Source organism: Anoplopoma fimbria, chromosome 8 (assembly GCF_027596085.1).
Source record: "Anoplopoma fimbria isolate UVic2021 breed Golden Eagle Sablefish chromosome 8, Afim_UVic_2022, whole genome shotgun sequence".
In the NCBI taxonomy this organism is placed as follows: domain Eukaryota; kingdom Metazoa; phylum Chordata; class Actinopteri; order Perciformes; family Anoplopomatidae; genus Anoplopoma; species Anoplopoma fimbria.
In genome coordinates, this window is record NC_072456.1 from 20,370,655 (window position 1) to 20,397,717 (window position 27,063).

A 27,063-nucleotide genomic window follows, 5' to 3' on the forward strand; every position below is an offset into this window, starting at 1 on the left:
GGAAATTGTTTGTGCAAATGTTTGACATTTGTTCACAAAATGTGGTGCACATCTGTCGATCTTCTAACAGACCTTTTTATCTTCAAGCTATTTGTTCACACATTCAAACATTTTAATTTTGTTTGACCAAAACATTTTTATACATTCACACATTTTAATTTATTCTTACAACATGTATTCACTCAATCAGATATGGTGATACAAAGCTACAGTACCTTTGACCATATTTTGTTACCATAGTTATGAAGCCCTCTGAATAACAAGCGGAGTTTGAGAAGCTTACAAGTTTGGACCTATTTAACCCATTATTGACTAATGCAATGCACTTGAAACACAGTTGAGTACTTTGATATAAGTAACTACATTACATTACATTACATTACAGTCATTTAGCAGACGCTTTTATCCAAAGCGACTTACAGGAAACTAGACCTCATGCAAGAAATAAGCAGAACACAACAGAATGCACAAACCCGACATGGAAAATGATACTTTGTCAGGACCTTTTGGGCTCAGTAGCAGAACTCTAACATAAACTCACCTATGTCCACATGATGTATATAACTAGACACAATAAACACAGAGAGACTTGTCGAACTAGCCTCACTTGGAGGTGTGATGAATTGCATTGGTGAATTAGACACACCCTGCAGGCAGTTGCAGCCATGAAGGTGATATTTTTCAGAGTCACTTTTAGCAGTAATAGGCAGCCCGACTGTGTGGCTAAGAATAACTTTTTTTGGTATCCTTACACAGCCTTAAACTTTGTGTGACCTCTGCAATATACAAGTCCTGTGGAAATTTTCTAATTCATTTCCATGGATGCAAATACACCATTTAATCCGTGTGTGTCCTTTTTTTCGTCCTCATGCAGCCTGAAGCTGGAGTGTGAGAAGCTGGCCAGTGAGAAGACTGAGATGCAGAGGCACTACATCATGGTGAGTCTCAATCAGACGTTTACTTGAGCTGTACTGTGATGTGTTAGTCTGACTGGGCCACTCAGAAACTCTGAAAAGAGTCTGATCGATTGACATTGTTTAGTATTTGTCGTTCGGAAGTAAAAGCTCGGTTTGTTTCGCCACTTTGTGGTTCCTCCTGTGTTCCTCTCATGATTTTGCTTTCTCTCTGTCACTTCCCTGTTTTTACTTCTCATTTCATTTACTTGTTACATCTGTTTACAGATGTAACAAGTAGTGCCAAGGCGGTAGATGTATTTTCAAAACCCACAAACGCATTATAATATTGAAATCATATTGAAATGACAACATCCAGTGGCCTGCTTAAAAGTTTATAATCATTATACCTTTAATAACTGGTCATTATTTAATAGTACATTATTTGCAGTGGTACATAAAAGTTTAAGACTTCCACAAGTTACTAAACCAGTACACACTTGTCTTATATGTTTTTCTCAATGTGTTTCTTGCACGCTATTTATCATGCTCACGCGTACCTCTCCCTGAAATCTACTTCTCTTTTCTATATCTCTTCATGTTTTCTTTCCCTCCGTCAGACTCACTCTGTGTCTGTCTCTTCTTCCTCTCTCTGTTTTTTCTCTCGTGCGCTAACAGCCTGAGCTCCCTCTGCGTCGGTGTGTCTGTGCGACTAAAGGCTCACATGTATCGTAAGCCTTCGTCTGTGGTACAAAACCCACACAGACCCGACCAGAATACGATATGCACCATCTGCTAAGCTGCTCGCATTTCATAAACCTGGGAGAGCAGGCGGGATCAGGGCCGTAAGCTAGATAGACACACAGATGGATAGACAGAGAGAGAGAGAGAGGGAGAGAGAGAGAGAGAGAGAGAGAGAGAGAGAGAGAGAGAGAGAGAGAGAGAGAGGCAGATAGACTGACAGATAGACTGAGTTTGAGAAAGAAAAGCAAGCAGGCAGACAGGGAAACTGGCAGACAGACAAATGGATTTAGGAGCACACAGACAGACAGGCTGAAGATAAACAGATAAAACACTCACACACACAAACACACAGGAGACGCAACATACACACATTCATTCATCTACACTAACACACACGCACATTTATTCCCCTGTTTTTATGAGGACCTTCCATTCAAGGTTTTTATTTCTCAGGCTTCAACTAATCCTCGTGCCTAATAAAACCAAAACATGTCAAAATGACATCAATTTAAAAGAAGGATAACTGTGTAATGAAACAAACTGTTTGATAATGGCATGGCATTTAATACTTTGCAAACGTTTTGTTTTTTTTACCACAAATGACATAATAATAATAACGCCAATCATTCTAGTAATTTAACTAATACATTGTAGTAGTTATACTTACTTAGGAATCAAAGCGAGATTACGCAACTTTTGTGGTAAGATATAACATTCTTTCTCTTATGAGTTGTCAAGCTGCAGCAAAATGAAATTTTCAGCTAAAAATACATCCTCAACCCAATACAAAGACATCTTTATTACATCTTTAAAGTTATTGCATTTTCCAGCAGTTGAATAAACACGATACAATTTTGAATTAATCCTGTTCTGCCTAATAAAAAATCTATCTAATTGCAACACTTTCTTTTAGGTTTGCAATCTACCAAAACGCAGCTGGTCTGTTAAAAACAGAAGGCCTTTTCCCAACTGACCTCATTTCACAAAAAAATACGAGAAGAAACATGCACATAAATATAATACATTGCAACACACACAAAGAAAAACCTCTGAAAACCACAGACTTCTCTAAAACACCCACTTCCCTAATCTCAGGCACTCCCCATTTTAGCTGTGGTTTTACAGAATTACTGTGTGGAACAAACAGTCCAGACAAACATCAACTCCTCACCACTCGATCTTATACAATAGGTGTGGTGGTAGACTGGGGGTGGGGTGGGGGGGCAATGGATGACATTTGATCAAACTTTGTGAATATTAAATGCCATGGCCTTTGTGACCACTGTGCCATTGGTAAACTAAGGAGGGAGAGAAACAGTACAAGAATATCTGCTGTTGTATGTTGTGTTAAAGTTCAACCCTGAGCTTTGACAGAGGACTGTGGCAGGAGGTCAGCGAGCTGCAGGTGCAGATGACACATCCATATAGGTTAGCATGGTAGATGGTTAGCACTCCAGGCTACATACTATTTGAATTGGGACTCACTGCGGTGTAGTGGCTAACTCAGTGCTACGCTACTTCATAGGCATGGCTGAGAAAGAGAGGGAAGGAAAGAGGGAGAGAAAATGAGAGGGAGTGGAGTGAAAGAGCGGCTCAAAGGGAAAGATAGCTTGAGAGAAAAAAAGGCTCAGCGAGTGTCGGACAGAAAAAAAAACGGGAGCTGCTAAGGGAGGGAGGGAAGGATACAAAGGGAGGCAGAGATAAAGCGAATAAAGGAGGGGAGGGAGAGAGTGATGGAGGGAAAAAAAGAGAGATACAGAGGGAACAAGAGAGTTGGAAAAAAAATGCTGAAAAGGAATGAGAGAGACCAAATGAGAAAGAGAGATACCAGGGGACAGAAATGCAAAGAGGAGAGATGGAGGGTGAGAAAAGATGCTGCGAAGGGATGAAGGAGAGAGAGGGAGAGAGAGAGAGAGAGAGTGTATGCAACATAGAGTCAAAGAGATAGTGATGTGTTTGTGTGGGGGGGGCGTGAAATGAAAGAGGGAGAGAGAGAGAGAGAAAGAGAGAGAGAGAGGGTGCACGCACAGACACGTAAATAATGTGAAGCAACAACGGACTCGCTGCGCCCACAGAGGAGATAACCCAGAAGGCTATATTTAGCTCGTTAGGCCTGTCATCCACACTGAGGCCTGTTTCCACAGGCTGGGGCTCTGCTCACCACGCTGCACTGCTCCTGCCTTTACTATTCATCAGTTTTAAGCTCTTAAAATACAAGGGTGAGGGTTGGGAAGCAGGGAGATGGTTATACGGGGGAATATAGGACTGATGCATGTGGATTTTTTTTTTTTTTTTTTTACTTAAAATGCTTTAACACCCAAGAAGTCTTGTCAATCTAGACATTTTTATTTATTTTCTCTGTTAGGAGGAATTCGTTAAATTCATTTTTTCATTGTTCAGGTGTTTTCGCAGTGTGATTTGTAGTGATTATTTGGAGAGACTGTCCTCCCACAGACGACAGCACATCAGTCATTCTAGCAGACGCCTCAAACATGTTTACGTTGAAGTGACAATGACCTTTCTCGGCCGTAGGGAGCAAATGAGGAAGTTGTTACTGAGCCTGTAAAAAAAAAAAAAGTCCTACCCCTTTGCTTGGAGATCTGGGTGTTGGATTTTGACACGCTGTTTGCTTGCCATTTCCTGTTTCTGCGAACCTAACAAATTATGTTTTTTTTCGAGGGTTTGTTGCATTTGGCACAGTCTCTATCTTTGTACTTTCTTTCCAGGATGTTTGAGTTTGTGTAGGTACTGTGCCAATGTTGTCGTTGTCTGATCATCAGTCATTCTTGTCATAACACGCTTACCAAGGCAATATTCGCGTCTTTATCAAAAAATAAACCAACCCCGCTTAAGGCGTGGTTTTTCCTCAGAGGCAAATACCTGAGAAACTGATGCAGACTTGGTTGAAATGTGATCTGTACTCCGGATCTCATCTTTCCAGTCTGTCTTATTGTTTGTGGTAAGAACCACAAAAAATGTGTAAACAGTAATTCAATTCACATTTTATATGCTATTTACCAACGTTTTATGTTAAAACAAAGAGCAAAAGGCGGAAGTTGAACAATAACTGCATCGAAAAGCTGTTCTCTTCTTTCAAGAGGACGTGTTAGTTTTGCTCTGCTGTTATATATCTCTCCTTATGGGATGGAACTTTTCAAAGTCTGAAAGTTTTCTTCACATTCGCCACTTCAATTCTATAGCTGGCAATTGCTTCGTTTTACACATTTCATGCTTGGAGAGATGATGCCATAACCTTCTCAAATTGCTCCTGTCTGTGGAGTGTTGCTGCAGTTAAACAGCAGAGCCAGGTTTGGGTATTTGTAAGTTTGGCAGACTGCCTCTCTGTATCTTTTTGGATGGAATATTTTACGTTGGCTGCTCTACTTGACTGCCTACTTTCTTTTGTGTGCGTAGCGAGACATTGGCAAAGTTTAACTTTAACGCTAGCTGCAAACACACACACATGCACAAACATCAAGTCACACACATTGAGTGCGTCCGTAGGCGTCTTGCTTTTTCTCCTCCCTGTTGTATTTATAATTCATGGCTCTCAGATTTCACTGCTCTCCTGGAATTCCACCGGGTATTTTTAAATAAGGTTGCATTGTAGCCCCGGCTAATCGGGGGGGGCGTAGATGTGTCGGTCACACGCTAACACAAAGGGCAAGCAAGACTCCCGCCTGGAGAGCTGTGTTCACCCCTGCTGGTCTGAGGTTGAAAGAGCAGATATGCATGAGGCTCGGTGGAATGTGATGGAAGACGAGATAAAACAGATGTCTTGCATCATAAAACCCCAAAAGTCAACATTGTGATCGAAGAACACCATTATATCATCTCTCCTATCTGTCCTTCCTTTCCTCACTGCCTAGATGTAGTGGATTTTTAAAGACTATTTAAGAAAACCTTGATGTCGGCATTATGACTTAAGGTTTTACAGTCACATTTATGTTGTAGTTCAGTTGCTTCCCTGGTTTTCTCAATTTCCTGTTTTTTCCAGGATTAAATGTCTTCAGAAAGTCTTGACTGTTCTGCAGCCTTCGTCTCATTCCCACTATCAAACACAAGACAAATCTCTTATGGGGGAGTGGACTGTATAAAAGAGACATGTCTGCTGGAGGGTGACAGCGAACAGTCAGGAATCACATTAGGTGGCCTCTCAAACACTGTGTGTGTGTGTGTGTGTGTGTGTGTGTGTGTGTGTGTGTGTGTGTGTGTGTGTGTGTGTGTGTGTGTGTGTGTGTGTGTGTGTGTGTGTGTGTGTGTGTGTGTGTGTGTGTGTGTGGTGCATGCGTGCGTTAAACACACACGCTGCAGGGGTCTGGTGTTAATGAACGACCATGCTGCCGGCAAGAGACAAAATATTGTCGCATCAAATGTCATGATTCAAAATAATGGTCCACAATGGATCTGGCCAAATTCAAAATTTACAGTGAATAATCATAATACCAAACAATCTGAGAAGTAATCTGTGGAAGCATTTTGGATTTGACAAATTATAAATAAAGATACAACGGTTTGCTGCCTTTTTAAAAAAAAATGAAACTGCCTTTCAGTAGCAAGACCACAACAACAACATCAGAAGTCACATGTCAGTAGCCTGATGACCTGAATGAATTGCCATTTTCGTTTCATTTCAAATCTCTGAACCAATTTGAGACGTGAGCTTTGATTCAAGGGGTCTTGAACCTGTTAGCAGATCATTCAAGTGAGGCAGCCGAGGCAGCGGTGAAAAACCGATGTGGTTTAGGTTTCCACAATGTAGTTCAAGATCAGGCAACGTGGGCTGCGATCAAATTTTTTTGAAAGACATGCCGTGTTATTTTTCTTCTTTCTTAAGAAAGTGACAGCTCCAATAGACAGTAATGCCACAGTAATAAAAAGCGTCCTTATACTTATTGCAGGTTGTGCACACATCAAAGTTACAACATGCATAAGAATTACCTTCAGGTCTTTACTTCACACTTCACTGAGTAAAACTAATAGAGACCGACACACAACCTAAACCAACTGAAGCTTCCACTGGTGACTTTAAAGTTGCACTTCCTACTGTTGCTTCATCATAAATGTCTTAATCCTTTCTATAAATATCTAAATATAAATGTAACTTAGCAGTTGATTATATATGTTATGAGTTAATGTTACAAAATGAACCCAAGCTCTCTTATTTCTCTTGTTTAAACCTTCTCACGTTCATAACGAACAATTTGTTGCTTGTCGAAAAGTAAAGTAACCATGACACTGTACATCAAATACTAAAACATTTAGTTTTTTTGCTTTATATCAATAATATATTTCTTTAATTTGATATATTGGTACATTTTGTTACAGTGCTTATAGTGTGTTTTTAAAAATATGGTCTGAATGTTGTATCTTGAAGCCTATATCAGGGTTGTATCATGTTCTCAGTGATTTGTCTCATGCCCGCCATGCGGTCATTTGTTGGAACATAGTGAGCCTGTGTGTGTGTTTATCTGTGTGCGTCGTCCGTTCAGTGCAGCCCCTCAGGCAGAGATGAAGTGTGTGTGTGTGTGTGTGTGTGTGTGTGTGTGTGTGTGTGTGTGTGTGTGTGTGTGTGTGTGTGTGTGTGTGTGTGTGTGTGTGTGTGTGTGTGTGTGTGTGTGTGTGTGTGTGTGTGTGGATTAATGCGGTGCTCTCAGCCTCTTACTCTGCTCCCAGCTCATCTGTCTGATTCAGGCTGACACACTGTGTTCTCTTCAGCAACATTACAGTCACAGACTGCTTGAGAAAGGGGGGGAAGGGAGGGGTAAGGGTAAAGGGAGGGAGAGTGAAGAAAATGAATGGAGAGAATAGAAGTAATAATGGAAGTGAAGAGAGAGAGAGAGAGAGAGAGAAAAGGAGTGAGCATAAGAGACAGGGATGAAAGAGAAATATGTTGGAGGGAGAGGGGGCACAAGGGCATTGGCAGAGACAGCAGAAACAAGTAAAAAGAAAACAGAACAAGGACATTGGCAAAGAGGGAGAAAGTAAAAAGGGAGAAGAAACAGCAAAGACAAAAAAGGTGCACTGTTGTGTATGAGTATGATAGAGCCAAGGAGCTGGAGGAGGGTTCGTATAGACAGAGACAATGAAGAGAAAAGGCCTATTATTGGAGAAAAAAGAAGGGGAAAATGAGGCTGATGTAAGATAACAAGAAGGAAGAGGCTCAGAATGTGAAGAGAGATTGCTCCTTGCTAAGCTAAACGTTGCTCTTCCATGCGATGGTGTGAGTTGGCCTGGGGATTTAAGAAGGGCCAGATGTAGGGGATGGTATTGAATTTGTCTGAAGTGTCCTGAGCAAGAGAAGCAAACGGGACAGAAGAGTTCATAAAGATGGACTGATTCTACGTGTTTTATAGACATAAACCGCCTCAAATTCAAGGTCGGTTCCACCCAGTTGTTCCTCTGGTTCTCCCTCTGATGAAACTGGCAGCAAGAGAAGCTGCAGTGAGGCTGGATGTCTGCCGTGACTGATTTAGCCGTCACCCGTTGACAGGATACAATGGAGAAGTCAGAGCCTGCTAACCTAACCTCTGATGTGGGTTAGCGCAGCATGCTAATAAATGTTTTAACATCAGTGGTATGTGTGTGTGCGTTTGTCAGTGTGTGTGTGTGTGTGTGTGTGTGTGTGTGTGTGTGTGAGTGGGGGCGGGCAGATGAAAGAGACAAGCTCACCCGAGAGACACCGCTGAACAATGCTTTTGTTAAGGTTTTTACACACGTCCACACCCACACGCTCGAATCCACAAATAATGCATGCAGGAGTAAACACAAGCTGCCTGCACACACATGTAAGCAGCACACACACACACACACACACACACACACACACACACACACACACACATAAACACACACACACACACACACACACACACACACACACACACACACACGTACACGTCTTGTATAAATATAAACATGAAAGTAACACACCACACACATGCACACACACACACACACACACACACACACACACACACACACACATGTCCCATTTAGATGAATCACCTTGGATTAGACCCACTTCCTGAAGCTCATTTTTTAAAGTCTGCCAGCATTCTTCGCAGAAGAGGCAGAGAGAGGGAAAGAGAGAGAAAGAGAGAGAGAGTATGGCACCGTCGTATGACACTCTCTCAACACCAGGGGGGTGGAGGGAAGGAGGGGGTAATGAAAGAGCAAACACTCCCTGAAGAATGGAGGAGTGGAAAGAGGAGGGAAACACAAGTCGAGAGAGAGAGAGAGAGAGAGAGAGAGAGAGAGAGAGAGAGAGAGAGAGAGAGAGAGAGAGAGAGAGAGAGAGAGAGAGAGAGAGAGAGAGAGAGAGAGAGAGAGAGAGAGAGAGAGAGAGAGAGAGAGAGAGACTCATTGGGAGAAATGCAGGGATGTTTTTGTTGTACTTGCCCCGGTGATGACAGTGCTGTGTGTATGTTATTAGCTGCAGATAAGACTTTAGATATGGGGCATGTTCCGTTACAGTGCGATTTAGATAAACAACAATTACACTGCAACCTCATTTATCTAAAACAACCCGCCCGAACTGACACAACGAACCTAAAAGCTGGCAAAAAATGGAGAGATGAAATGGGCAGCAAGTGAGATGTAAACTCTGCTGCACATCTCACAATGTGTGTGCCTGTGTTCTTCTTTAATATTCCAGACAAAGTTTACTCGTGAAATCGAAAAACGATTTATTCCCCTCAATTACATTTATGCTGTTCTTGTAGAAAAAGTTGAGTCTGTCAAAGTTTTCAAAAATAAACAAAGCCTTTAGGTTTTCCAATAAACAGTTTAACACGTGAAATGTTTTCTGCCTTTAAAGCACAACAAAGTGCTGAGGCTTGCAGACCTTTTTGTAAGTGTTTTTTTTTGTGGAAGAATTCAAGTGATAACAGGGTGAGTCCCTGTTATCACTTGAATTCTTCCACAAAGTTTATCAAAATTGATTTATGGTAATATAAATATGAAAACAATATTTAAAGAGCGAAATTAGCTCATCATCGTAGACTTCTGACTGAATGTTATTTATATGGGGATATTTACTCAGGCATTCACAATATGCAATTGCCACCTAACTAATACAGTTCAGTAAACAATGTATTTGTGATCAGACCAACTAAAAGTTTATTAAATTATATCTGTAGTTATCCCAATTAAATAGGACTGTATCATTAGTTATTGTTTAGGCAAAGTGACAGTCAAATTGGCCAAGACAAGCTCAATTGCTTTGTTAGCTTATCGTAAAAATTTTTTATTCAAACTGGACCGAAACAAACTCCCCAAACCATTAGTCCGTTAGTCTCACACACACACACACACACACACACACACACACACACACACACACACACACACACACACACACACACACACACACACACACACACACACACACACACACACACACACACACACATCTCTTTCCCTGTTCTCTGGGTGGGCAGTGCTGCATGTTTTTGGTTAGCAACGTCAGCTAGTTGGCTTAGTGCCCCTCTGCCAGGCTTAGCGACACACACACACACACACACACACACACACACACACATGCATCTCATGCGCTTTACAATCTGCTACACACACACACACAACCCACATGGACAGGAGATCTAACACAGAGTGCTGAATGAGAACGCAGTGACACAACAGAGGGATTATATAAGACAGAACGGCGGGCATGTGGGGCTGTAATGGGAGGGTGGGGGGTTGGGGGATGAACCTATTAAAAAAAGTGACTACAACAGATAAAACACATACTGCATCACTCCAATTTGAACTGTGCACACAGTGCTGTTATTACTATGCTGCAGTCCAAAGTCATAATACAGCTGTTAGAATATCCGACTGTAGAGCCAACACCTGTTACTACTACACAAGTCTGAATGACACACACACAATATCGCAGTGTAACCTATTATGCCTTTTTCAGATTTAGGTATTTGGATTATACTTGAACATGCTTTTGAAGTGTTTACCTTCAATGTGAATACTAATCGGGAGACGTAGTCTCACTGTTTATTAATACGTACACTATAAGATTAATTAGAGTCATGAGTTGTAACACTGTGCGTTGAATATTACCGGTATAATTGGTACTATACTACATTTATCCTTCCGCAGACAAAGCCCCGTTGTTAGTACACTGCAGTCCAGACTGGACCCCCATAGAGCATTGTCACTAGAGTGCTGTACAGACTGCACAAATAGTACAATTGTCACTTCTCTGCTGTCTGAGCCTACACCCACAGGACAACTGTCAAGACTTTTCAGTCACTTAGTCTTCTCCTCTCTGCCTCCTCAAATGAAACCCTGACTGGACCAATTAATTGTGTAGCAGAATGGATTGTACAGTTAAGTTCTAGCTGGAGCCACTTTCCTGTTACTGTATCTGTGTGATGTTGTAACTGACTTAGTAGCTTTGGCTGTTAATGTGACCCGTTAGTGATTCTGAGAAGTCCTGAGATTATAACGCCGAGTTCTGTCCTCTATAGACTGAATGCCTCTGCTTTAAAGGGGACATATCATGCTCATATTCAGGTTCATACTTGTCTTTTGGGTTCTTACTAGAACATGTTCACATGCTTTATTTGTTCAAAAATCACATCATTTTATTATACCGTCTGTCTGAATATACCTGTATTCCACTTCTGTCTGAAACGCTCCATTTCAGCGCCTTTCACTTTAAAACATTCTTCCCAAAAAGCCCAGTCTGCTCCGATTGACTTGCGAGAATAAATAGGGTCTATCTTTGCAAAGGTAGTTCTTGATCTGTGGGTTGAGATTCTCAGATGGGGGAGCTATATTCTCATGAGCCTTCATGTTACATAGGGCCAGATCTGATTGGCTTGTTGAATCATTCTGATCTAGGCAGGCCAAGAAAAAAATGACTGGGTTGTCTGATTTGACAGTTTGTGTGTTGGTAGGAACTCCAAAAACCCAAATGTATGTGTGCAAGCACTGAAAAACTGAGTTCTTCCCCTTTAAATCCTGGCAGATGAACATCTTACTAAAAACCCCTTATGAGCTGTCATGAAGGTGAAACTGTTCTCTATCTGACCTCACGGCAAGTAAGCGAGCAAACAGGAAATTATCCTGCAGGGACCAATAAACTATCACAGTTTGATACTTTTATCAGTAATAGTGCTGCAGCTCTCTTGTGGCAGTGCAATGAGCGTTAGTACATAACACAGTGAATAAGCCCCTTTTACATGGAGTATGCTTTTGCTTGTAAACCGGTAACGGTTATTTATACATCCTGTGTTCATGTCTTGGAAATAGTAGGTAAGTATTGTCAAACAGAATGTACTCAAAGTAGCAAAAGTAAAAGTGCTCATTATGCAGAGTGAAGTTTATCCACTTTAAATACTGTTGTATGGTATTTGGATAAAAGCGTCTGCTAAATGACTGTAATGTAATGTAAATTTAATTTTCATACTTTTTCACATTCATTTCAAACATCATCATTTTTCTTTTAGACTTGGGCCTGATAAAATAGGAAACTGCTGAAAATGTCTGCAAGTAAATTACTAAAAACCTCCTTATCTGATTTAATCTGTGAAGTAACAAGTGTGTACACCTGTCAAATAAATGCAGTGGAATAAAAAGGACAGTATTTATCTCAGAAATGTGAATGCCTGAATCGCATACATAATGAAACGCTCTCAGTGAAACTTCACATAAGTGAACCGAACACCTTTCCATTCAGTCCACTGACTCACAGAAATGCTCAATGTCAGCATCAAGGCTCCTTAACATTTACTGTCGCTAACCCAAACCTACTCATTTCCCCTCCAGCTGTACAGAGCGGCGCTCCCGTCATACCTTTATTGCATTCCTTTCCGTAATGTCGTGCTGGTTATATACAGCCAGCCGCTTCATTTTAGTCCAGAGTGGAGAGCTCTTGCCGAGGAAGACTGCTGAAGTGAGCTGTTTAGTTACTTGCAAGGTTGTATTTCGAATAGTAAGGCCATGGTTGTTGCACTCAGCTGTTGGTGTAGTGGGAAAAAAAGCGAGATACTAAATGAAAAGAGGATGTTAAAGAGGAGAGAGTGGGGAAAAAAGAGATTGATGGCAGAGAGGTGGAGAGGCTCATGGGGGAGATGGGAGGGGGAGATTAATAAGGAGAGACAGACAGGAATTGAGTTAAAAAGATGGGGAGGGCTGAGGTGAGGTGTAATGATGGAGAGGTGACGAGAGACGCTGATGAGAGATGGAGGGAGAACAAAGAGATATGTCACATATCTTTCATGTTGAGAGGGCTGGAGGAGAGGCAGACATGGAAACATAAAGAGATAGCTTAAGTATGTGTGTTAGTGTTCTGGATTTATGTGTGTGCATACGTGCAAGGAGTATGTGTGCATTTTTTACATGTGAAAGAGATTTCTAGAAGGAAAATGCATCTTTTGTGTGTGAAAAACACAATTTTTTTGTGTGTGTCAGTCTGTCCATGAGAGAAATGGAAAGGAAAGAAAGAGTAAAATACACAGCGGAGATAGAAAGGAGGAATGAGAGAAAGGAGGAAAATATAGATACAGCACTCAACAAAGACGAGAGAGGCGTATATACAATGTGAGTGAGCCAAGTACAAAATGGCAAAGGAGAGAGAGAACATGAAATAGAAAGATGAATGATAGAAATGACTAAGGGGAGAAATAATGAGAGAGATGTGAAAAGGACAGAGATGAAAATGATACAGTAGTTAAAACAAGGGGAGGTAAAAGAGAGAGAGAGAGGAGAGAGAAAAAAAGAGGGAGGATAATTGGCAACAAAGCCAGTAAAGGTGTTGGCAGGAGAGAGTGGAAGAGAATGCACATGAGGAAAAAGGTGACAAAGGAGAGACAGGACAAGAGGGTGACAACGGAGGGACACCACAAAGGGAAGGATGGATAGATAGAGATAAGTCAGAGATAGAGCAACACTTCCTGCAACACTTCAGTCAGTATAGAGACCAATGCCTTCGACCCATATAGACATATTCTGATCTATTCTGATATCTGAAGCCTTTACTGACATGGCAACTTTTTCTGATACAAAAATGGTTTGTTGGATCTATTTGTTTGCTGTTCATTGTGAAAGGTGAAGCCCCTAAGTGTTTCTAGCGAGTACAAATCCAGGACCAACGTTTTCTTCTTCCCAAATAAAAATGTTTTAAACACTGCGCTGCTTTGAACTCGTTAGAATCTCTCTTATAGATGTTAAAGAGTACAAAAGTGTTTAAAGAATCAGGTTCTTTACGCAAATAAAACTCAAACGGCATGAATACAACACACTCGCTTTGACAAAAATTCGATAAATATACTTAGGGGACATTGCGACTGAAGCAGCAGAATATGTCATCACATGTCATATCCTCGAACAACACATGAAACTGTACTGAACTTCTTAAAATCTCTCCCCTTTTTTTGTCTTTTATAGTTCTCACCACTCCCTACTTATTAAAATTTTTAGTCCGGCACTAATTCGTTTTTCTTTCCATATCGTTGCGTAGTGTATAGTAATGCCGCTATGTGGTAACCATTTGTTTTCTTTACTTTATACTCAGAATTGTTTCACATTTAGTATACACCTTGTACTGTGTAATCTTGCAGTGCTGTACTCATTTATGTTCATGCGAATAAATCAAATTTGAATTTAGATAGGCACGTACGCGGGTAGAGACAGACGAAGATAGAAAGTGGGTAAAATGAGACAGGAAATAGAGTGATAGACTGAAATGGAGAGCAAAAGAACATCTGACAGCAAGAGAAAGAAGGAGGGGAATAACTAGAGAGAGAAGGAGGGCTGATAGAAAAGAGGACCTGACAGCCTCTGAGAGATAGAGAAGGGAGTGAGAGGGACGGACTGAATGAGGTGAGGAATAAATGGAGAGGAAGAAGAGAGCGATAGAGTGAAAATGAGCAAAGGAATACAGAGAGAGAGAGAGAGAGAGAGAGAGTAGTGTCTCGCTCTCATCAGTCAGAGCGTTGCTCATCCGGCGGCAGACGCTGCCTTTGTCACCATGACGGATCCTCACTGTCTGCACGCCGCTCGCCACCAACACCATTACAGCACATTACTGATGTACGCACACAAGAAAACACACACAGAGAGGAGCGAAAACAACACATTTAACAGGCACGCACACACACGCAGAGCAGGTAGCACAAGGTATTTAGCAAACACACACACACACACAGGTATGTTTGGAGTTTGTGTTGAATATACACACAAAACACGCACACACTCAAATAGGAGAGTGACATACTTGTCATAGAGATGTTGTACTGATAGTCATACTTAATGATTCTGGATACTTCATCTGGATCTACTTCATTTTTAATTTGTCTGCAGATTATTTTTCAATTGAACGACTAATCATTTGGTCTACAAAATTTAAGAAAATAGTAAAAAAAAAAAAATGGCCATCACTATTTTCTAAAGCCCACATTGACTTATTCAGATTTTGTAATTTGTATGACTAACAGTTCAGAATATAAATACATTCATTATAAATACTATAAAGGGCTTAAAAAAAAAAGGCAAACACAACGAAGCTGGAACCAGTGTCCAGAAGTATACCTGTACTTTACTGCAGCAAAGTGAAAAGTTATATTACTGAAGGGGTTGTTAAATTACCCTTTAAAAAAGACTGATTGAAACAGTTGTTGTTGATTAATAAACAAGTCTTGACAGTAACATCCGATCACAGGATTTTGCATGTACACCTGGTCCTTGTTATCTCTGTTCTTGTCCTTTTCTCAATATGCAAATTAGGAAGGTGGATCTGGGGGAGTTGTCGGCAAACATGTCGTGTCAGGTTGCTGCTGTGTGAACTTTTGCTAATGACGGTGTTGTTATTAGCTGTGTGCCACCCTCACTAGATAACAGGAAGAGGCGGGATCAATTGATCTTTCAATTCTTTTTTCCTTAATGCAATTCTGCCTGAGTTATTGGTAACTATACTAATAACTCGTGGATGCACCGGCTGTGTAGAGATTCTGTTCTTTCGCAGTAGACTTGGAAAAAAATCTTTCAGGAATGTGGCCAATCTGTACAGACTGATTTGACACCTAGGTGAAGGTGGTCACATTATGAGTCAGACCACCTCCCGATGTGGAGGGGCCTCTGCTAATATAGTTGGAGACTCATACTGTAGACACAAGCTTATGAATCACACACACACACACACACACACACACACACACACACACACACACACACACACACACACACACACACACACACACACACACACACACACACACACACAGACTGTTCAGACACACATTTAGACACAGGCACACAGTGCACAGTGGTCTCAGCAAGCACTGACAGAGTCTCATTATTATGATGGGCAGCATACAAACTGTAGGTCTTCATAGGCACACAAACACGCAGGAACTACAACATTCAGCACACACATACACACACACCTAGGCACACAAAGTCATGCTCTCATTTAGCTGCCATGCATTGACAAAAACCTGCTGAGACAGTGTTCGCACATAACTCACACAGAGACATAAAGACCTCATTATCTATACACAGACACACACAAACTTATTTTTACTACACACGCACTCACGCACACACACACACGCACTCACTTTCTATCTCTCCTCCATCTTTTCACTCTCTCTTTTCCTGCTTTCATTAAATCCACACTGACTAACAGCAGCATATGCAGCTACACAGAGCAATAGATGTTCAATGGGAGATATTGTGTAAGGCTGAATGTTAATGTGCGCTGTGTATAAAATGCTAACGAATCTCTGTCATCTGTTTGTCTCCACAGTACTACGAGATGTCCTACGGTCTCAACATTGAGATGCACAAACAGGTGAGTTAGACTGTACTCTGTGTTTTGTTCTGTTTCCACTCACTGCTGGTGTACTTGGTTGGAGGTTGTGTGTGTGTGTGTGTGTGTGTGTGTGTGTGTGTGTGTGTGTGTGTGTGTGTGTGTGTGTGTGTGTGTGTGTGTGTGTGTGTGTGTGTGTGTGTGTGTGTGTGTGTGTGTGTGTGTGTGTGTGTGTATCTTTCTGTGTAGAAGTTGCATTTTTTGAGTAGGCGGGAGGAGGTGAATGTGTTATTTTACACACACAGACATTGTTACCTGTGCGTCATTCTGTGTGGGTGGGTTTATACTATATTTTTCTAGATCCTGTCCTCATTTATATTTTGTATTTACACTAAGTGACCTCCGTATAAGTCAATTAATCATACACCATTAACGTTTATAGATTAAGTTCTAATCTAAGGAATCTATGCCTAAAATTGTGTTTAATACATTTCTAAGATATATCTATAATACATTACTCTTGTGTTGTTCTTTTCACATAGCTAATACTATTTTGCCTGAAGAAGGAAAAAAAGTAGTTACTCAATTCTTGTGCCAGAGTTTTATTAAAAAGTGAAAAATAGCAAAAAACAATAGAATAAAAATATAAACATATATGAACTCTAGAATAACAATTATTAAATGTAAAATAAATAAAACTGGCACTATTGAAAAATAGAAAACAAAAAAAGTACTTTGTACTGTAAACCAGGAGCAGAAACAGGGCAAATTCGGAAGATTAAGGAAGGATCTGGTTTTTTTCTGTCGTAAATCTGGTAGACTAATAATGACTCAGAAAGAGCAACAAGTGGCGTCAACACTGAGCTATGGATGGCTGATTTTGTTAGTTTTAGTGAGGGGTCACTGCACAACACTGTAGTTCACCTCTCCAAGCCTCCGTGTGGAATATAAACTAAACAACTGTTGCCTGAAACCAGCAGAGTGTGTTTCCCTGCACAGTTATGATATCACTACTGACTTAATGTTTATTTGTGTGGACCGTCTCTATTTCGGCTATTATCAAGCAAAACGAGCGACAGCTGCTGATGTGAGGATTAGGGAATAATAATGCCATTAGGATGGCTGGTACAGGCGGTAACCATAGCAATGGCAAATGCATGTTTTACAGACCTGATGGCGACAGACTTGAGGTCAACTGACACTAGATGTCGACAAGGCTTAGCTGTTATCGACAGCATGCGATAGATAGGACTGGTGTGCGAAATCAATCGCCGGTTCTTCTAAACAATGTAAAAAACACACCAGCTCAAAGGCAGTAGAAGAAGGTCAGTGGAGATTGTGTATCGTTTCCATTTATCCTCACTGAGATCGGGTATTCTTGGAAGAAGACGTGTGTCTGATGAGCAGTGTGTGCTCTCAGGAGTCGCTGACTCCTTGTCAGTCTCCTCTTGCTGCTAATTTGCTGTCTGGGTCACACTGCAGGAAAAGGAGGACAGTCAAATTACAGACAGGCAGATACATGTCCAGACAGACGGACATAAAAAGCAGACAGACGGATAGCAGACTTGAGATCTGTTCTGCTGTGTTTACAGACCTCCATGCAGATAGACAGAATCATTATCCAGGTGAATGGCGTCTTCCTTTACGGTGACTTCCTGTGTCTCCCTCTCTCTTAATCTGTCTAACTGTCATGCTAACTCTGCGGTGGACTCAGTAACTGTCATGGGGAGACTCGAGGGGATGGATTTTTCCCATCATGCCTGGCATAATGCATTTAGAAAGCAGCTTTTTGTTTGAAACAATTTCTAAAAACAAACGCCTTCAAATGAAAGCCTCTGCACTCTGCACCTTAACTTCTAATCATTGTGTCATTTCAAAATCAAGGTAATTACAGCACATAGACATTGAACAGTGGGGTTCTGTCCAAATACTTGCAGTGCACAGTACTGGCTGATGTTGCATTCAATGGTTTGAATTGGGGATGATGTAAAATGAGTTTAAGAGCCAATTAGGGTGTGTTTTGAATGACCTGCATCATTTCCAAATGACACCAAGCCTCTCTTTCTTGTTTTCTAGTAACATTTTGCAGGTGTGCCTTCCTTATCTCTGAAGATGCTGCTATTTGTTGATCCTGTCAAAAAACTTTTGCTGTAACAAAAGCAAACTATCACATTATAACTACACAAAACAATATACAGCACTTAAATCCACCTTGTTAGAATTCCATTGGTTACTGTATAAATCTGCTTTAATCCCAATTTCATGTCAGCTTTAAATTTATAAGAGAAGGATTGGTCGTTGCCGTCATACAAGTATTAGCCAACAATTATGATTGTAATATCTGTGGCACCATCAGTAGGTATAGGTGAGAGCATTCAATGTACCAGAGAACATCTGCTTGTCCGCTACACTTTGCATGATTGAAGATGAATACTAACCATTATATCTGGAACAGAATATGTTACATAGCTTGTCACACCTTGATGTGAGATAATATTTAATTTGAATAAGATATGCAGATCTCTGTGTCAGGAACATGTCAGCATAACCCTTTATAGTTCCAGATTGCCTTCATGTTCTGCTTCAAGTTGAACTTATAATGTTGTGTTTGACCCTGGAGTTGTTTGAAAAAGTTTCCCCTTTGCTCCTCATGATTTATTCTGCATTTTTCCAAAATCCAAGTTCAGTCCTGGTGTCATAAACCAAAGATGTGAACCACATTTGAAAGCAGCAAACCTCAGTGGGACTTTATGTTGTAATTGTTGCCCTGGACACATGTGTACAATAAAACAGACTGATGGATGAGGTGGATTGATCCCTAAACCCCACAGCAGACACAACTATTGACAGAGCAATAATCACAAAGAGGGGGAGAGAGACAGGCAGACAAAATGAGAGAGAGAGAGACTGGAGAAAAAAAGAGACCAAAAATTTGTAATTTCATACAGTCAAACTACAGTACACATACACTCAGGATTAAAACATTTATTCTACTGTATTCCAAAGTGAAATTGTAGTGCCACTATATTTAGTAAAAATAGTGATGTCGGTCAACAATTACCATAAAATTGCACGCAAGGGAAAATTAAAATTTAGACAATAATACCTAAAACAACCTGACACACTAATTTAGTAAATGCAATTTCGTTCTTCTCTGAAAAATATAATTGGGGCTTTCAGATAGTAAAAAAAAATTAGCATTTTGATCACAATGACCAAAATTCTAATGTTCTACTAAAGTACTATCCTTTTTTTCAGTTTCGTTGACCTTAACCATTACATCAAAAAGCTGAGAAAGTTTTGCTTTAGTTAAGAGAAGAGAAAATATTACCAACAGTGTGGAATAGGAAGGAAGCAGAGACGGAGAGAGAAGAAGAGAGAGAAGAGAAAGAGAAAGATGGCAGGCAACAAAGCCGGGCAGAACTGGACTGTCAGCTCTTGTCGCCAAAAAGAAGAAATGAACTGAGGCTGCTGGCTGCACCTCTGAGAGATGGACAGAAGAGGAGGAAGAGGCGGATAGGTGGTGAAGATGACAGAGGGAGGCCAAGAACGGGAGAGTGGAAAATATGAGATGGAGGAGAGAGGGGGAAGAAAAGGGAAGGCGGTTTGGATGACGGAAGGAGACCAAAGAGCTACAGTCAGGCCGATGAGAGTAAAAAAAAAAAGAGAAATAAATGAAGAGGGAGAGGCCCGGTGTCAGGAACCAGAGAACAAGGATATGAGAAGAGTGAGCAACGGGTAGAAAAGGAGCATAATGGGAAAAAAAAGTGATGCAGAGAGAAAAATAAGAGAGCTGGTAAAAAGGTTTAACAGGAGGAGAGTGAGTGAGAAGGAAATATGAGGCAGATAGTAAAAGAAAACTTAGAGTATCACAGATCGAGATGGAAACAGAGATGCGGAAATTGACGAATGTAATAGAAAGAAGCAGGTAGGAAGAGAGCATGATAGAGTATGATATGAAGAAACGGACATCAAAAAGAGAAACTGATTAAAAAAATAGATAGCGTGTCGGAGAAAAAGGAAGAGGACGAGAATAAAGCGCAAAAAGGAGAGGTTGTAGAATCTAAGTTGTTTTAAAGGGAGAGAGGCTGGACAAGATAGTGGGATGATTAAAAAAAAAGCAAGTGTGAGACAATTAAAGAAAATTAGGACTTTGAAGATACTGCAAGAAAAAAAGAAAATGCAGTTGAGAGAGTAATGGAGGTAGAGAAACGGGGAAAATGTGAGAGATGGAGGGGGGAGAGCTGATGTTGGAAAAAGTGCGAGAGCATGAGGAAAAGAGGAGATGGAGATTAATTGAACGGATGAGAGAGGAGAGGGTAAACAGGAAGGATGGAGCCGTAGAAGAGACGGATAAAGACCTCAGAGAACAGATGAGCAGCGAAGAAAAAGAAAAAAAAGCGATGGAGATGAAAATTAGGGCCAAGAAAAAGGAAAAAAGCAACGTAGGGAGAAGGAAAGAAAAGGGAGAGAGACATCAACGGAGGGAGGGGAGCTTTGAGCCGCAGTGAGAAATAATGAATCATGAATAGATTTAACAGTATCTGCTCTTATTTCCTCTCCTCCTCCTCCTCCTCCTCTCTCTCCCCCTCCGGCTTCCTCCTAACATCCTGTCGAGATCAGTGCTATTGCCTCTCTCCCGTCTCTTTCTCCGTCTCCATTGCACGCTCTGTCATTATCAGTGGCAGGGCCATCTCGTGTCCCGGCATTAATTGAGCTGTAACAGTCATCCTGTTCCTTCCTAGCCTTCCTTTTAGCCTCTTTTTTTTCATCTCTCTCTCTCTCTCTCTCTCTCTCTGACTCTCTCTTTTAGATTTCACACTCGCTCTCTATCCTCACCCCCTCCCTCACCTCTCTATCGCTATCTTGATCCTCCTCATTTCCTTTGCATTTCTCTCCCTTCTTCTCTTACTCTCTCTGCCTTCCTCTTCCTCAGATGATCGGATCCGAAAGATAACATCTCCCCCTCCCTCCATCTTTTAAGCTGTATAAGATACATTGAAACACACAAAAAACACACACACACACACACACACACACACACACACACACACACACACACACACACACACACACACACACACACACACACACACACACACACGCCGTCACATTAACTCACTTGGTTCACTTCTATTATCATATCCTATCATATCATATATGTATATAGTAGCTGTTTCCCCTGGAGAACCTAGGGAGGCAATAAGGACTTTACATTGCTCTCTCTGGTTGCTCTATATTCATTGATATTGCACTTCTGGGGCCTGGATAGTTATTGCATTGTATCTCCCGCTATGTGCAGACGCATCACATGTATATTCAGTGACTTTGTAATTCAGTCATATACTGTGGGCTTGTAGCCGTTGGCCGAGGGCAGCTTATAGATATGATGATGTGCTGTATGTGTTGTTGTAAGGTGCGTGGTGAATGGATTGAAGCAGGTTTTGTATCAACGGCTGATTATAGCAGCAGGATGACGGCGGGAAGGGGAAGGAGAATGGAGGCTTTGTTAGATTTGTATCCAGCAGAAAACTGGAGGCAGCCCAAAAGCGTGTGACCAGAGTGCAGCCTGGAAAAAAATATGAAAAGGCAGGAAGTGAGTGAGATATGCCTTTCCCTTCCATGATCCGCTAACTTCAAAGGGGCCATTAAGCGAAGCACAGAGCCCAGGTCTGCTAAGTGGTAGCAAGATGTTACCGCAGAAGTACTTAACAGCTGCTATACTTTCTTATTTAGGATCAACGTGCATTTGTTTGGTGCATTTACAGGTATACGTCTTCACAGGCCCAAATTATTGGAAATGTACCAGACTTGCATAGGAGTAATCTAGACAAAAAAGGGAACTTGAAGAAAAGAGACCCAAGGAAAGTCAGACCCAATCTGAAAAGATCAGATGTTGGTTTTGACTTGATCCAAATTGTGTTTGACTCGAACACACCCATAAAAAACATTTTTTTTATGTTATGATGCTTGTAATTCACCATGATCCACTCATATAATAGACATATTGCCTCAGAGATCTTGCAGAATTTGAACTTGAGCCCAGATCTGATTTAGACTGGACACAATTTCAAGTCAGGTTTTTTGGGTTCAGTATGATGAAGTGCACATAGGGCTTGACTTTAAGGCCAAGTGCAAGTAAAACCTGTGTGCGGACAAGTAGAATGCCTCATGCAGTCATCGTATTAGGGATCTGCGACCTATATTCAGTAAAAAATATGCATTCATGAGAACAGCATTAATGCTTTTTTCCAATTCACAATGCTTTTTAAGCACACATCTGTATTGAGATGGGCAGGAGGAAAGCTAGTTAAAGTTAGCTGTTTGGAAGCAGCCAGTGGGTAGCATAGTCCTGGATAAATAACGGCGCTAACTGCTATCTTTAACAGACGTTGCATTGAGTTACATTATGATGCATTTAAGCTCTAGTTGGGTAATGTGACATTCTTATTTGTTCCAATGTAATCTTGTAAAATTTAGTTTTTGGCAAGAAGCTATAACTTTAAATACAGTTGTTTAAATTAGATGTTTTAACAGCAATATAATAGATATTAGAGAGGGAATTATGACCTGCTTAATGTCAAACTAACTCTAAGCAGCTTTCAATACATCATTGAAACTATATATCTTAAACAAAATGAAATCAAAGCAATATATAAAAAAATATATATTATTATTATAATTATTTTACATTTAAATTTTGTGTTTTTATGCAGTTAACCACAATATAAAAGTAAAAAAAACATTTTTTGTACAATTGTCCAAATCCATTTTGATTTTTATATATTTTTAAGAGAGTTTGGCTATAAAGCAAGTAAAACATCTCAACTTATTGCCTGAAAGTAGTGCTACTTGAGTACTAAATACCAACACAATTATGGAAATGAATATCTCTGTAATGGAAGTTGAACACAGCTGGCCAATGCTGTTCATACATGTTGACTCGGGACTAATTCGATTGCAGGGAAAGAGACATGCCTATCCGTCTAAAAGGGCTGCATCTCTTACAGTGACACTCAGGTATTTAACATGTTTGCCTACAGTTTGTCAGTACAGGTGTGATGAACACTGTTTTGCTTGCTGGCCTTGCAAACTGAAATGACTTTGACGTTATAAATGGTGACATATCTCTTTCTTCTATCTTGGAGTGAAATGTGTGTTTTGACATGTTCATACTGTACATCATCACAGTATATGAGGGAATGGGTGATTTGTGCAGTGGGGCCCATTATTTCTTTGCTGTGAAAGTGTCCCCCAGTTGACTTCTTTGGGCCAACAGGGAAACTACTGTGACAGCATTTCAATAACAGCCTAGGTAAGAGTTTCTAAATGACTGGGTTGGGATCTGACAGTGCATCACAAAAATAATGTCAGATAATTGAAAGGGTTCATCCTTAAACTGCTACTGTGGGTGCATCATATCAACTTCATCTCAGAAACACCACATATTAGTGTCTTATTTTTACCTGGAAAGGGAACAGCAGTGCATAAAAAGCTCAAGGCTTTAGCTAATGTTGCATCATTAACAGTCAATACACAATCATATTACTGGAAACTGAAGAAAAAACATCCTGTTTTTAACTCCAATTTGGTTGACTTGCTGAAGTTAATTCATTATGAATATGCATGTTTAATGATTACCGGTTTTAAGTGCGTAAAAATGTCTCCCTGATTTATTTAGAAATCGATATCCCAAGGAACAAAGTAGCAGCCCGCCTGAGTCGAGCCCGGGTGGGTGCTGATTGAAATACTGTGGACTCAAAGGTTAAAATCCTTCACACAAATTGTGCTTTTTTTACACAAGGTTACACCTTGAGCTGTGACACCAATTAATGTTTTCCGGAGAAATTCTCAATGTTAGGAAGAGGCTGGGAAGCTGGAATTTGTCTGCATTTTAGTAGCCTGTGAGAGCATTATAGGCAACAAGGCTACTGGACAGCGAGGGTGAATAATTAGAGATTAGACAGTAAGAACCTGGAGGGGGCATGTGTAGTTGAAAGCTGGGATACTATTGAATTTTTATAATAGCTCATGCATTAGGATGCTAGCCTTCTAGGTGGCTAAAACAGTGAATATTCTCTTTAAAGCAAGCTTATAGTTGACCTCTAGCTGGTTTCTAATTTTAAGCAATTTAGGAAATAATGGTGCGAGTTAAAACCCTAAAACTTACCGACGAGGAAGTAGGCCAAATACCAAACACCAGCATAGTAATTCAATAACATACATTAAGCAAAGTGCTTGGTGGCCAGGCTTCTTACTTAAACCAGCTGCTCTGCGGTCGCCTTGTTACACTTGGGGTCATGACCTCCACTAATACGACACGTATCAGGATACTAATCAGGATATCATTAAAGTTGTGTTCACATTCCAGCAGTAGCGTATACTTTCTTTATTCCAACTACAATACAAATGCTAGGCTCACACACTGTAGACAGGATATCATAAGAACCAGTGTTAGCATATATATGGACTTTACAGACTGTATCAGAATGCTAGATGGAGAGACAACGTGGTTCACAGAGCAGGCAGGATATTATGGAGGCTGTGTTTGATAGTCAGGATGCTCGGCAGCCAGACTGTTTCCCCCGTGGACTCCTGAGGACAGATGAAGCAGCTGGCTGTCCTTCCTTCCTGCTCCCTCCTTTCATTTCACCACCACACATAGGCTGAGGGTGTCGGAGTGTGTGTGCTTTTGTGTGACAGACAAGGGCGAAGAGCCCAGTCTTTCCTTTGCACTCGCTTTTCTGTGATAGTTCATGTTATTTAGCAAAAAAAAAAAAAAAAAAAAAGCTTTGTGAGTACTGTTTAGTTCTTTTAATGTATGTTTATTTTCTGTTTATCAAGCTGAAAAGAAAAGGAAAAAAATCTGAGAAAGAAGACAAACAAAGTGAGGATATAAACTGAGTTAATGAATAAAACAGGAACAGGGACTGAGGACGATGAAGCCAGAGTACAAGCAGCAGAGGGAGATCACAAGAGAGAATGTTTTCCTGTTTGTGTTGTATAAAAAAAGTGTGTGTGAATGCGCTTATCCCCCCGTCTAATTAGCCCGAGCTGCCTAGCCCTTTTTTATGCATGTATGTGCACTTGTGTGTGTGTGTGTGTGTGTGTGTGTGTGTGTGTGTGTGTGTAGCATGTGTGTGCGTGAGAGAGAGCGTGCATGTGTTGGTATATTTGGCTGAAGTTGTGACCTGAATCCTCAATTCATTTGGGAGGGAGGAGAGAGTGAACTAGAAGTGATAGAAAAAAAAAGAGCAAGTGAGAGATGCCTTCATTTTCATCTCACCGCTTTGGCTTGTAATAGGATTGGGCCTCTCTCTCTTTACCCTTTTTCTTTCTCAATCTCACTCTTTCCATCCCCTCCGCCTCTTTTTTTTTTTTTTTTATCTCTGCTACTCCCATCACCCAGTCAGGCGATAATCCCACAGTTGTGGTTTGAGTTTTTTTATTTTTTATTTTGTATCTGGTTTTATTTAAAGGGCTGGATTAGTAAGAACCTGCATATGTGGGTCAACCACTGCTTTGGAGAGGTCGAGAGACTTTGTCACTTGTGTGCATGTGTGTGTGTTTATGGTGTGTGTTTACGCTCTCTAATGATTGGTGTATGACGTCCCTCTGCACATGTTGTAGCATCTGCGCTCTGTGTGTGTGTGTGTGTGTGTGTGTGTGTGTGTGTGTGTGTGTGTGTGTGTGTGTGTGTGTGTGTGTGTGTGTGTGTGTGTGTGTGTGTGTGTGTGTGTGTGTTTGTGTAGCTTTGATGTCTCTCCCTCTCATACCATGTGTGTACGCCTGTGCATACACGTGTAACAGAGCCCATTTGTGAATAATGAGGCATAGAGAAAGAGAGAGCGGGAACAGAGTGTGATATAACCCTTTAGGAATGATAGAAAGCAAGTTGAGAGAAAGGGAAAAAGAGTGGAAAAAGAAAGAGAGCGAAAGATGAGATGAGAGTGAAAACAAGTGATTAAATTCCCGTGGAGCTAGCCTTTTAGCGTAATGGCTTTGTCACCCTGGCAGAAGAGCGCCGAGTAACTACACAGACTGTAGTGGCGTGTGTGTGTGTGTGTGTGTGTGTGTGTGTGTGTGTGTGTGTGTGTGTGTGTGTGTGTGTGTGTGTGTGTGTGTGTGTGTGTGTGTGTGTGTGTGTGTGTGTGTGTGCGCACGGGCAGGCGGACGTGTACATGAATATGATAGCGGCTGCATGTTCTACCATGTTGTGCAACCAGTGCCTGAATTGGGAAACACGATGTTCTAGTATTCTGAAGAGGATTCTTACTTACTTTGGCTTCTCGCCCTTCTAGTGCCATCCGTAGGGCAAAGTTTTCATCTAGCCTCTGACATATCGCAACATCTACCAGATGAATTAGCAAAAAAATATTTGTCCAGACATGCATGGTTCCCACAAGACATGGGAACAGAATGTATCCTGATGAATCTGCTGCTCTCCTGTATTTCCTCTAGCATTGGGATGCTAACATATAGCTTAAAGCATCGTCGTATAGCCTTACAGAGCTTCTAGCATGTCTGAAAACTTGTAATCTTCAGTTGTACATAAATACATTTGAGCAAGTAGTAGGTCCAGTTTAAGAAGTGGTCTTAGAAGTGATCATTATAATATATGGACTGGAATTATAGCTAGTGATCAAGATGGTACAG

At 40.9% G+C, this 27,063-nt stretch overlaps 1 protein-coding gene across 1 annotated transcript in view; it reads left to right on the forward strand.

The window, feature by feature from the left end:
• The window catches only part of tle2b (TLE family member 2, transcriptional corepressor b), a 74,926-nt gene that overhangs the window by 12,487 nt on the left and 35,376 nt on the right, over positions 1-27,063 (forward strand). The window contains 2 exon segments of the mRNA XM_054603163.1: positions 875-938; positions 16,405-16,449. Coding sequence (XP_054459138.1) covers positions 875-938; positions 16,405-16,449 — 109 coding nt within the window.